At 36.9% G+C, this 13,261-nt stretch overlaps 3 protein-coding genes across 3 annotated transcripts; 1 reads left to right on the forward strand and 2 right to left on the reverse strand.

The window, feature by feature from the left end:
- Positions 1-51: 51 nt before the first annotated feature.
- On the reverse strand, positions 52-4,623 carry C9374_009758 (uncharacterized protein; the record flags this gene model as incomplete). Its single annotated transcript, XM_044699980.1, has 1 exon — positions 52-4,623. The coding sequence occupies one exon, from the start codon at positions 4,621-4,623 to the stop codon at positions 52-54; it is 4,572 nt and encodes a 1,523-aa protein (XP_044555075.1).
- A 516-nt stretch (positions 4,624-5,139) lies between these two features.
- On the forward strand, positions 5,140-9,403 carry C9374_009759 (uncharacterized protein; the record flags this gene model as incomplete). The annotated part of the gene is made up of 8 exons (XM_044699981.1): positions 5,140-5,478; positions 5,583-6,042; positions 6,328-6,402; positions 6,510-6,739; positions 6,800-7,631; positions 7,680-8,019; positions 8,067-8,214; positions 8,267-9,403. The coding sequence occupies 8 exons, from the start codon at positions 5,140-5,142 to the stop codon at positions 9,401-9,403; spliced, it is 3,561 nt and encodes a 1,186-aa protein (XP_044555076.1).
- A 106-nt stretch (positions 9,404-9,509) lies between these two features.
- C9374_009760 (uncharacterized protein) lies at positions 9,510-13,073 on the reverse strand (the record flags this gene model as incomplete). The annotated part of the gene is made up of 1 exon (XM_044699983.1): positions 9,510-13,073. One exon carries the CDS (start codon positions 13,071-13,073, stop codon positions 9,510-9,512), a length of 3,564 nt encoding a protein of 1,187 aa, XP_044555077.1.
- Between the last annotated feature and the right edge of the window lie 188 nt (positions 13,074-13,261).

A 13,261-nucleotide genomic window follows, 5' to 3' on the forward strand; every position in this document is an offset into this window, starting at 1 on the left:
ATAATTTAACATTACAATACAAGCAACAACGGGATTAAGTCCTTAGGTTTATTATCTATTGAAACGCTTCTTTTTGGAGTCTGTTTCATGCTCGGATTTGCTTTCTCTTTCATTGGACGCTCGTTTTAGATCGTTTTTGTCGGACGAAGCCGATGATGCATTTCCAGACCGCTTGGAGTCGCTTCTGCTGTCACCACTGCTGGTCCTTCTGTTGTCGCTGCTACTGCTTTGAGTTACAGAAGAAGAAGAGGAAGAAGTTCTTCTTCCACTGTCGCTACTGCTGCTATATCTGCTGCTTTCATATCTACTCTCACTTCTGCTGCTGTAGCTATCACTATAACTTCTACTCTCACTTCTGTACGAGTCACGACTGTCATACGGGCTTAGTTGACCACTTCTGCTTCCACTATCTGATGATCTACTGCTGGATGTTCTTCTAGTGTCTGAGCTTTCTGATTTGCCGTGTGTTTGATCGCTTTCCTTCTTAGCGTCCTTAGATGATGGAGTTGTGGTAAGCCTTCTTTCGTGTTGAGAAGATGGCGATGCAGAGTATTTTCTATTGGACTCGGAATCAATTCGTCTCGATGATTGCGAGTCTTTCGATGAGGAAGGTGACGTGTCTGATCGACTCGAAGATGCTTTGCTTTCGCTCTTTGCTCCGGACTTGCTCTCATCAGCAACCCTGCTACCTTCCTTAGCAAGTCTTTGTTTCAGCTCGTTGTAAAACTTTAAAGGATTTTGCTTTGGAAGGATAAGTAAACTCACAACCTCTTTTGAATATTCTGAAACCTTATCTTGTTTGCTCAAACTTGGTGTGCTCTTACTAAGGTTTTGCAATTTGATTTGCAATTTGCTATTCATCGTGGTTGGACTCTCAGCAATGGTTGATCCCTTACTAGAAATTTCAGCTGTCACTTGAACAAATTCTGCAATGGTACTTGGAGTCGTTGTGGTGACAACCGTTAATTCTTCTGAGGTCGACTTGACCTCACCACCAGCATCAGCACTGACCTGATTAATTTCAGTCTTTACCGATTCAGCAACTGTTGAGCTCACTTCTTCCACAGTTTCAGCAGCAACACTCGGAGGAGTTTCCATTGCCTTTTCTTCCACCACAGGTTCTGTTTTGGGTTCAGATGTTTCAACACCAGCTTGCATCTCTGAAGGAGTTGTGGCCACCGTTGTGCCACTAACTCGTTCCTCATCCACTTGCATTTCGTCTTCTTCTTCTTCTTCTTGTTTGACTTCCGTTCGTTGTTCTTTGAGGGATTCCTCTTCACCCTGTTTTTCTTCAAGCGAAGGAGTCGTCAGAGAAGGTGGAGAGGCAGTGTTATTACTTGTGGAATCAGAAAATTCACCAACCATAGCATCTTCTACAACAGCTACTGTAGGAGGAGTTATGGATGAGAGTGGTTCTTCAGAAACAGCAGTATTAGGTGTTTCTAACAATGGGGTAATGTTTGAGAGATCCTTCTTTGATCGAGGAATGTTGATATTGGTAGGTTTGACTGTGCTTCTCAATAAAGAATTCACAAAACTTGGATCTTGACTCTTCTTTCTAATGTTTCTGACAAGAGGGGTGTATGTGTTCGCAAGTACCTTGATATTTTCAACTCGGTGATCCCTGAAGAGGTCAGTGATTTCAATGAGAGAGTCACAATGACGCTTATAGTATGGGAAAACGTTCAATTTTGCTAACGGAGTCAAGAACAATAGAACAATTCTGATTTTAACATGGTCACCACTTCTGAGTAAAGTCACACAGTTATTCAATAAGTTTTCCATGAGTAAGAAATGGAAACGTTGATAGGCGTCATGGTCCAGTTTGATAAAAGGGCTTTCATCATTATCGTTAAGAGACGCGAGTTGAGGAAGTCCCTCAATAGCTACAAATGACCCAGGTTTGTTTTTGATATCCTTGTTGAACTCGCTAATGCTTTCACACCATCTATTGCTCAACGAGAGAAGATATTGAGTGAATCTACCAAGTCTTCTTGCTTCAAATTCTGTACATGCCAACAAGATTCCGGGTGCCATACTCATTAACATTTGAAGGAATAGGTTCAAAGAAAATTTTGGAGCTTCAATGCTGTGCAAGACGTGAACCAATTTAGCACAATACAAAGAATCAGCAGCAGAGAATAAAGCACGTGGCAGGAAGCAGTGTTGAAGCAAAATACCCATATCTACAAATTCTCCGTTACCGATAAAAAAGTGCTGACAGGAGTCTTTCATGATCTTAAGAGTCGAGTCATACTTTTGCTGCTGCTCGTCTTTTTCTTTTTGAAGAGCATTCCTATAATGAGGATTTTCTGCAACGACATCTCTGTATAAGGCACTTGGAACAAAGATGTCAGATAATTCTTTCATCCAGAAAAATTGATAGAATTCAGGTGAGAAATGTGTCCAAATCTCGTTGGGAAGGAAGGGCTCGATATCGTTGGAAGGTATGGATGACATTGTTAATCTTACAATCGAGAAAACAAACGATGGGCTAAGTTTGTATCCTTTCTGTAAAGTTTCAATACTTGGTAGAGGTAAGATGCAGTAATTTTCGCTTCCTGTAACATCCTCTTCAAATACAAATTTGGCTTCGCTCAGCAAGAATTTTAGGAGAAGTAAATAAGTTGCATGAGAAACGTCTTTTGAGTCGGCAATATGCTTCCATTCTTGGAGATCGTCATGAAGAAATATTCCATAATTGCTAAGCTTGGAAAGTAAAAGTAAAAGAGAGACGCCCTTTCCTGTTTTCAGAAGAGTATCTTTAAGTTTGGCAACTGATTCAACAGCACTACCTTTTACCATGGGTGAGAAACCTCCTGCCAAAGTCAATATCAACTTGCCACCTGCCAAAGCATCCAACTGACTTTCAGAAATTTCTTCCGAGTATTCCAATCCCGACGTCTGTTTGATAATTTCGGTAAGAATAATTAGATATTCCCACTGTCCTTCCTTGAGCCGTTGTGTTAAATAGTTCAACATTGGAGTAATATCAGTAAATGGATATGTTCTAAAGAACAGTCCACATAAAGTTGCCAAATTAGACAGCCACGTAGCAATGGAGATGCCATCATCCTTAATTGCGCTTCTCTCGTTCGATAGAAATCGGTCCAATATACAGTAAATCATTGTATCGTGGAAAATCTCTGGAGTATACTGTGCAGAATCAACACAAAGAGGGATTAAATTATCGTAGTTTTCACATTTTCTAATGAATTCGTCACACACTACTATTGGGTTTGTAAGGGAATATTGGAGAATTTCTCTTGCCTTTGTTTTGATGTTGGCAAACGAGATTCTGTTGAAAATAAGTCTAACGTTCTTGGAAACCAAGTTCTGTTGAGCCATCAGTTTGGGTTGGCGTTCATAACCAACTTGTCTTAGCAGACCATAAACCTGATATCTAGTCGTAAACGGAAGATTTCTGAATACATCCCAAAATTCTGAAACTACAACAGTGTTCATACCTAAAAAGCAAAGAGAAGAAAGTACGGAGGTGAGTACTCCCATTAAAGTATTGTGATTGATCTGAGCTGGTGCAACCAAATACATTTTCAATACCCGTATTATCTTTGTAAGTATTTTTACATCTCGATAAAGTTCGTATTTCGTGTGATAAATCAATGGAAAGACAAGATCTTCAAGCGTTTGAATCTCTTCTCGAGTCAGAGGAGGTAAATTATTAGATGTGCTATTGATGGTTCTAGATCGCTTAATATATATTGGGTTAATTAGCTTTTCTATCGAAGAACAACATGCAAAAGCAATGTCATAGTTCCAATGAGGATCAAACTTGGATAAGATGTCCAATAGTGTTATTGCCTCTGAAATAAGATCTAAATTCAATAATTCTATTAGAAAGCCAAATTTTTGATCCTTTTGAAACTCTGGAGATGACTTTTCGAATCTTGGTTCTGACTTCTCTGTACTACTTCCATCAAGTGAAACGACAGAGTATTCTCTTGATTCTTTTTTTCTTTCTCCTTCATAGTCCAAGTGCTTGAACGTCAAATCATCAAACGAATTTGGTCCTAGATAATCTAAAATGTCTTCAAATTTAAGTAATTTCTTTCTCATGAGCTTAACAATCATTGTAAAAAGTGATTTTGGAGTAGATTTGCTTGAATGATAGCCAAGTAACTTGAATCCTATAGCATGTCTTAAATGTTGAGAATTGAATAGATGTGAAATTATAGATGAATAGCACTCATTCTCAGTGTTATGTTCGTACGCGTCTAGTAAAATATCAAGGCATCGATTCGGTTCTAAGTTGAAAAATCCAATCAATTCCACGATTTCTTTTGTTATACGATCAATTTTAGAAATTTCCATATTTTCGTTGTCGATAATGATTGAAATAAGTTTAGAGAAGCCTTCATTTTCCTCATGAAGCAAGTTAAATCTATCTTGGGTGTAAAGCTCTCTCGTTCTACTTTTAATATACATGTTCTTGATTTCTAATCCACATCTTTTTAATGCCGAAAAATTCATTAACTGTTTTAAAATATCACTCGATAGAATTTCTTTCTCCAACAAGGTGGTTAGGATATTAGCAAGATATGTATATTGTTCTTCATCCTCTTCGTTGATTCTGTTCCACTGCAATTCAAAGGCCAAAACCATCGGAATTACTAGTGTGTAACGCTCTTTAGAATGATTGGATACTGCAGTGTTTACAAAATTCACTATTTGGCTTTCCTCTAATTTTTGTTTTTGATTGAGTAAAACAAAAAAGAATTGAGATATCAATGAATGTTTAGGAAAATTTGCGTCTTGATAAAGTAATATTTCGGAGAGGTATTTTTCACTACTTGATGTGAATATTGGGAATCATTTCGCTCAAAATAATTTCTTTGCCATTTACAACTTACGCTTGTAATTTATGCTTTTCCCAGTTGTTAAACCAATTCTCATCAAAAAGTAATGTCGGTGCTTCATTACTGCGGTGATGATTTGTATTTTCTTTCGCGGAGTGTTCATTATTACTCTTGTCGGAGCCATGAGAGGCGTTATCATGGGTCGTAGAGTTTACTTGATGAGTATTAGGAGAAGATGAATGATCATCTTTGGGTGGATTGGTTTCTGAGGAGGTATGCCGCAAGAATCGATGTTTTCTCATTTTTTCTATTCGTTCAAAAAATGAAACGCTTGATTTTGTCCTCTCACGGGCTCAACAAAACTCTATCATCATCATTGTGCCCAACATTCGCCTTCTCCTCTGCTATTTTGAAGGTTCGGAATGGAAACTTGAGAGATTTATATTGTGCTGAAAGAACAAGTTGCAATAATAACGTCGGGTTAATCAATATCAATAGCAACAACTTGCAGGGCCGATCGTATCACTGCAACACGAAATGTAAAGCTGCAGCAACCAAGAAAAACGAACCATCGGAAGATGAGGAGGAATTTGAAGCCAAGTTTTTACTTCATTTTGGAGGATTAACAATTCCTTTTGCAGAAAAACCAAAGAATATTGAGGTTTGTTTTCTTGTTGGAATAATTGTACTCATTTCGGGGAATACGATGGGATTGGTGGAACATGAAATGGTTATTCATAAAATTCAAATCACAACATTGAATAGGAATTAAAAGAACTTGTGGCAACAGGTTTATCAATACAGCACAACAAGGATTGTATCAAGTTTTTCGAAATTGATGAAAAGAATTTTGAAAAGCAACTTGCTGGATGGACTAAAGTTAAAAAAGAAGTGACCGATTTGGATAAATTTGATGGCGTCTCTATTCAAGCCGTCCTGAAAATCATGGTTCATCCTTATTCATTCCTTCAACTCAAAGATCCTTTTTACATTTACTTGCATGACATCAAGACTTCAGATGACATTTCCAGAGCTCTTCACACCTACACATGGAGGTACAAGTATTGTTATGTTGATAAGATATCTGTACCAAGTGAGTCTTCTGCATCGACAGATGTGGGCACACCAGCAAACTCAACAACAGCAACTACTCCATCACCATCCACACAAAAAGAAATTAAGAAGCATACCATTCTTAAACTTATCGATGGTGGAAAACCTATTGGTATGGTAGTGAGAACGACAAGAATGGGACAACTTTTCAAAGGATTCCAGTTTGGTCTCGCTTTCCTCATGACATTGCTCATTTATTTATTCATTCTTTAACATGGTATGTATTCATAATAAATGTTGCATTGTAACACATCCCAATGAATGATTTCAATTTGAATCCATTTCCAAATTAAATAATACAACAAAAGACGAAATCACTTGAGCCGTATTATAAACAGAGAACGATGCAATCAAGGCTAGACAAAAAAAATTCATCAAAAATAACAACCGATTTAAGGTGAGATGGAAAAGGCAATACTGATTGAGGATTTCGGATCCTATGAAACAAAGGTTGCCTCCATGGTGAGTGCGGGTATGTAAATGAGAGTAGAAGTTAGACTCATGACGAGGACTTTGTTCAATGTATTAATACAAATTACACTACGCATCGGATCAACAAACATACTTGGAATATGTAAGACAAATATCTGTGGATTGGAGGGCACGATGGTCGTTTATACATGTTTACGATTAATGAGCAAATGGACACGACCGGAATTAAATATTCAGTCGCTCTCTTTAAAAAGAAGCTTGTTACCACAAAGAAAGCAATTACCAGTCTTCAAGTAGACCCTCCACACAAAAAACTCTTTGCACTTGTGGATAACACTGTTTGTGTGTATGACATGACAACACTACTTCACTTAGAGGTAGGTTATTGGATCATTGATTGGAGTACATGATCATTTTCATGCATTTATTGAACCAAGACTTTGGAAGCTACGAAAGGAACCCAAAGCTATGCCATCAACAAAAACTACTCTCATGAATTGGTAGCAGTTGTTAAAAGGAAATTGATTGTCTATGACTATAGAGAGCAAATGGAGCTAGTTAGAGAAATTAAGGTACCTGGCAACGACAATGTAATAGGAATTGAATGGATGAAGAAGACCATATGTTTAGGGTTCAAGAATAGACATATCATGATGAATTATCAAACTGGAGAGATAGATGAAGATTTGCAAAAGTTGCAATTAACAAACATTATTTCCGATGAGTATAGCATGTATGGATGCTTTGTCAAGATTATTGGAACTACTTCTGGAATACAGTGGAAAGAAACCCCAACAGTAGTCAGCATTTGTTTCCCCTTTCTACTTGGTATCTCCAAAGGAAGCATTGAAGTGTACAACATGTACGAAAAGAAGTTTGATGAGACCATTGTAAATGACAAGGCCACCATCTCTTCCGATCATATGCAGAAAGTGTTTATTTCCAATAAGAAAACGGTGTCACTTTTGACTCCAAAACCAATTGATCAGCATATTACAGATCTCATTGATAAGATGCGGTTGCTGGAAGCTTTTGGATTATTTGAAAAGACCTTCCAGGGCACTAAAAAAGAAAAGGAGAGAAAGCTGTTTATGTATGAGCAGCAAGCAGGATTTGCATGTTTTTTTAGAACAAGATTTAAGGAAGCCTTTGCTCATTTTAACAAGAGTAGAATAGATCCAAGAGAGATTTTATTTTATTTCAAGGATTTGATAGAGCCTCAAACCAACTTTGTTCCTCAAAAAGCAAGAGGCGACTTGAGAGACAAGAGTAAGTACAATTTTGTTCTCATTTACATCACACAATTTTCCTCAATAGTTAAAAATGCTATGGAGCAAGAGGGAGAGGAGACAACACCCTTAAAGATTGATGTTAGAATTAAGAATGCTAAAAAAGCATTGCAAGAATTTTTGGAAAAATGCAGAAAAATGAGAGTGGACGAGTTCGGTCTGGATCAATTGGCAGCCATCGACTATGCTCTGGCAAACTTGTATTTGAATGAATTTAAAAAGTATGGCCAATTGAAGACATTACTCCGCTCTGAAAATCATTTAAGACTCGAAAATGGAGAGATTCTTTTTAAACACAATGCAAGATATCTCGCGTTCTTGTACTATTCCAAGAACGAGTACCGAAAAGCTTTGCAAATTTTAAAAGAGTAAGTTATAATTTCCTTTTTATTTCATGTGAACACTACTCCTTCAGGCTTGGAGAAGGAACACGCATGGAAACCACAACAGTTACTAATGGCGTTGAGGAGTCCATTGAGCTTCTTTCAGAAAATGAAGACGAGGACCTTGTTATGGAATATGCAGCATGGGTTTTTGAGGCTGATGAAAGTTCAGCAATACAGGTAGGTGCTCAGCCTTTAAAGTGCAATATTGCAAGATAACATCCGTTGTAAGATTTTCACTTCTAGAATGCGAAAGAAAAAGATTAATCCACACCGTGTGTTGTCGTTTTTAGCACAGTATCCCAAAGATTTAGAAAGAAGTTATCTTGAATATGTCATTGTCATTGAAAGGAATTGTGAAGAAAAATTCCATACTGCTCTTATTTTGAATTATATTGATGCAATAATTGTTTTAAAACCAGCCAAATATTTACCGTTTGGAGTGAGGTTGGAAGCAGGAAAAGAAACAGGATTATTAGGACAAATTAGAGCTAGACTTATTCATTTGCTCAAGCACACAAATTTCTTTAACAAGTATAGAGTACTGAGCAAGCTACAAAAAACAAATCTCTATGAGGAGACTCTTATACTGTACAGAAAGGTTCAAAACCATAATGCTGCTCTCAAATTGCTTGTTCACAAAATTCAAGATCTTGAATGGGCAGAACGGTACTGTGTCGATTGTTACTTGCAAATGCTCGAAGAGATGCATCTCAAAGAAGAAGCAGAATTGAAAGAGGTCATTCGTCAGAGGCATTTACAAGCAGCTGGAATAGCGGCCGACAATATCCATAACGATAAGGATGACAAGAAAAATATGCTCAAAAAAGACATTAGTTTACAAATTTACAATCCATTACTGCTGACGTTGCTTAATATTTGTTGGTATCCTGACAGTGGCTTTCCAAAGAATGAAAGTTTTGCAATTCATATCCTTACGACTCATGCAAAAAGTATTGACCCCATGAAAGCTTTAGAAATTTTACCTACAGATCTACTAGTGAGCAAAGTGGCAGATTTCCTTCGCCAAGCAATGCAATCGTCTCTTGATGTAGCAAGAAATGTACAAGTGATCTATAATATGAGCAAAATCAGGCATGTACAGACCAAGGTAGAATTAGCAAAGGGAAATGCAAGAAGGGTATTAATTGGAGAGGAACAAGGCAACAAGTGCGCAAGCTGTGGAAAAAGCATTGACGCTTGCTCTGTGTTTGTGGTTTTGCCTGATTTATCCTATGTACACTTTAAATGCGTAAACAAGCACTCTATCAACATTCATCCTGTGACAGGACGTAATTTTAAGAACTTTCCAGTTAACTTTGATGACATTTCTGAGGCAGCCATTTTAAACCCTCCTTACCAGTACTAACCATAAATTCCGTCCTCAATTTCGTTTTCTTGAAGTTTTTTACTTTTATTTGTTTTTTTTTAAAATTTATAAAGGCAACACATGCTGTGGTCACACATACAATTCGTTATTGCCAATTGGTTTGGCGTCCAATGTTATAAATATCTTGAAGAGTGGAAGTAAAGGAATGTTTTTCCTTAAGCTCTATATATTTCTTATAGAGACGGAGAGCAGTTCTAGCATCTTCAACGCTGTCATGTGTGTCTTGTTGGATGTCTTGGTTCAATAAATATTTACATAGGAACCGTAGAGATATTTTTCGTTGATTGGGTAGTCTAAATAATTCTACAGTATCAATAATTTGCTCTTTTGGAACAAAAATATTAATAATTTTGAAATCATTCGGTAAGCCATGTCCAATAAATTTCACCTTCTTCACATCTAGAAGATATCTTAGTTTGAGATATGTGTATTTGAGCTCAGTGACGTGGTGTAAATTTGAGGTATTGTGAATATCCAAATCTCCAGGTTTTAGTCCAGAGAATCGAGTCATGTAGTCTTCAATATATTTTTCCGATGTAGCAATATAGTCATCAAAAATAACTTGTTCATCCATAGAGATTACACTCACTCTGCCTAATGCAAATCTCTGCCCGTCATCAATTTGATGTTCTTTCTTGGATAATACAAATTCAGCATCGATGGACACAATGTCACCATTAAAATTGACAACACTCTTAAACTCTGGAGAGTTAAATAATTCTAAATTTGAAGTAATTGGATTGGAATACAGCACAGTAGGAAGGACGTTTTGAATATCCTGTCGAACATAGAACAACAGAGCTGGAGTTTTCCAAGTTTGGCTGTAAATGGTGACGTCTTTTTCTTTTTGCGTACTTATAGAAAAATCGTTAAACAAAATCCACTCATTTGCAATTTTGATCAAGGCTACACAATGACCATCAAAGTTCTTGGATAAATTGTCGTTCTCATCTTCAGTTTCATCTTCATCAGAGAGTTCAGCACCATTTTCACATGCATTTTCAATGGTGTCATACACATCTTTTCCATTGTCATCAGTGGCCTTTGTGGATGCTTGAGATTTAGTGTTAACAGCCTTTTCTTGAAATGGATGTCTTACTTGAATAATGACAGCTGTTAAATTATAGGTAATTGACATTGGGGGTCGTCTTTTCTGTTTCAGATAGTATTCAGCTGGTTGAATGTTGTGATACAATTCTTGTTGTTGCTTTTGTTTTTCGTCATTAAAGATAAAGGGCTCCCATTGCGACTTGTCAGAAGTTTGAATAATTGTGAAGTGTAATGGAATGGTCGTATTGGTGAGTTCATTATTGTTGTGTTGAGATCTTAACCATCTAATATCTTCGTCTCTTGTTGGTACAGTAAAATTGAAAATGTTGGGAAGAGTAAGTAAATTATTTGAGGGATTGTTCAAATAGTCTTTGAGCATGTCTTCAAAAGTGTCATATGGATATTGAGGATTAATGCTTTTCAATTTGTTATCAAAAGAGGTATCGATGTACTTGTATGATTGAATCTCGGCCCCAAATAGAATGTCAATCATGGTTCTTTGTCTTCTCTTATTTTGCTTCTTCAGTAATTGAATATTGCTATTGTTGGTAGCAATAACCTGCTTCTTGCTATTGGGTCCTTTCAAGTTGTAGTTTGGAGATGCAAAGATATATGGATATGTCATGGAATAACTAAATGTTATAGCCGACATTTCTTTCTGAAGTTGTTTCATCATAAATGAATTGAATTTCTGAATGGCATCCACAGGTGACAACTTTTGCTTGTTACTTTTTTCACACAAGAAGGATAAATCTAAATTTTGTATCAATCGACAAAAATTGGTGGCTTCCACAGTTTTCTTTTCTGCTTTTTCTGCCTGCTCAATCATGGTAAAGAGAAAACCAAGCTCAGACGAAATGCAATTGGGCTTTTCAGAGAGAAAGTTCATGATACATGTTCTCAATTGTGGAACAATATGATAGAGCACTTGAATATAGGCGTTGAGTATGGAAGCAATTTCCAATCCGTTTTCCAGTCCCACAAATTTGGTGTCGTTGTACTTGGAAAAATCAAATTCCTGAAAACGTAATCGATTGTTGTTCTTAACGACATTGAGAGAAAATTCTTTTGGAATAACCTTCAGGACTCTGGAAGTCTTTTTTTTCTTTTTTTCCCCACTCTCCTCGGTAACAATGAAATCTCTGAAAGTCTTTCGCTCCAAATATCCATCAATGACACGTTTTAATCCAGGATTAATACTGATTCCATAGGTCATTTTAGCAGGCAGTGATGATTTCTTGTATTCTAAATTTTCTAATATTTGTGGGTGAATTTCGAGGGGATGTTGACCCACTAGGTATGAATAGTTGGGCCAATCAGAGAGAAGTGTAGTACCATCATTAGATATCTCTTCGTCGTCAATTAATCGATGAGCATTGAGAGGTTTGTATTCCTCTTGGTTGTACGTATCCAAGGCGCTTTGGCTTGACCAGAAATGTAGTAATCCGTTTTGATCTCCAAATGTAATGATATTTCCTGTAGAGCTAATGTCAAATGATTGTATACTTGATGGATTGCTGTCATTTTGATCGAGACTTATTTGATAAAGTTGACTATCGCTGTTTTGGTATTGATGGTTAAAGGCAGCTTGTAAGTCCTTAAATTGGAAACAGCCTGTTTGTGACACTATGAGCAACATGGAACTGACACGCGGATGAAATCCTAAAAACGTAGGATCTAATGGAAAATGTACTTGTCCTAACATTCTCAACGTTCTTAAATCGTATGCTTTGACCATGTTGTCGACAGTCAATTCTCCATATCTGTTATTGAATCCACATGTGACCAAGACATTATCCTTAATAGCAATGTCACTAATGGTACCAGTATGAACCTCAAACGAGTGTTCGCTTTTCAAACTTCTCGGATCTCGTAATGACAACTCGCCCAATGTTCCTCCACAGCAAACATATCTGCCTCCAGTTTTCATGACACATATTCCTTGGTTTGTTTCCACTTGCATAGCTATTTTTTGAGCATTTAGATCAAAGCTAAATAATTTTGTAAAGTTTCCTCCCATGATCAATGAGTATTGTGATCGACTACCCTGTGAATTTCCACCAGGTGTGTATTCAGAGTGAAACGTAAATGTCAATAATTGATCTCCAAAAAGTTCAGAATCGTCATAACTATATCTATGGAGGCCACCTCTAGAATGAACAGAAAATCCATTGGATGAGAGTGAATAAATTCGTTCTTTTTGAATAATCATTTGTTTGATATCGTAATTTGGCTCAAAAGCACGAAAAGAGCAATACTTGTCCATTGAAGGGTAATGATATCCAGTGATTCTACCATTAGATGATCCAGTCCAAATGCATTCATCATAATTGTCAGCCACGACCACTCGGTTGTCTTCTGATGTCTCAACTGAACTGAGTTGAATCCAATCCATACCATTTGATGAGGTCGTTCTTGCAGAATATGGATTTGATGAGTATCCTTGTTGATAAGTCATCATATAAGGATACGATGATGCTTGTTGTGAATAGTAGGATCCATACGATCCGCCTTGAGTAGCCGATCGGCTGGGAGAATTGTTATACTTCTTTCCATAATAATTGCTGTTTCTTGTCGGAGATTGATTATTAAAATACATTGTCAATGATTAGAAATCACTGAGATGAAGATGATCGGATCTACTAGTATGTTTGTGTTTAATTTGTTGAAAATAGGTTATTCTATATATTTTCACAATCTAAAACCTCTTTCTCTCCGATCCAATCTGAAGTGGTTTTATAAATTGGCAAATGATGATCCAATATAAACAAAAATTGATGATGCAAC

This window comes from Naegleria lovaniensis (genome assembly GCF_003324165.1).
Source record: "Naegleria lovaniensis strain ATCC 30569 chromosome Unknown tig003, whole genome shotgun sequence".
In the NCBI taxonomy this organism is placed as follows: domain Eukaryota; phylum Heterolobosea; class Eutetramitea; order Acrasida; family Naegleriidae; genus Naegleria; species Naegleria lovaniensis.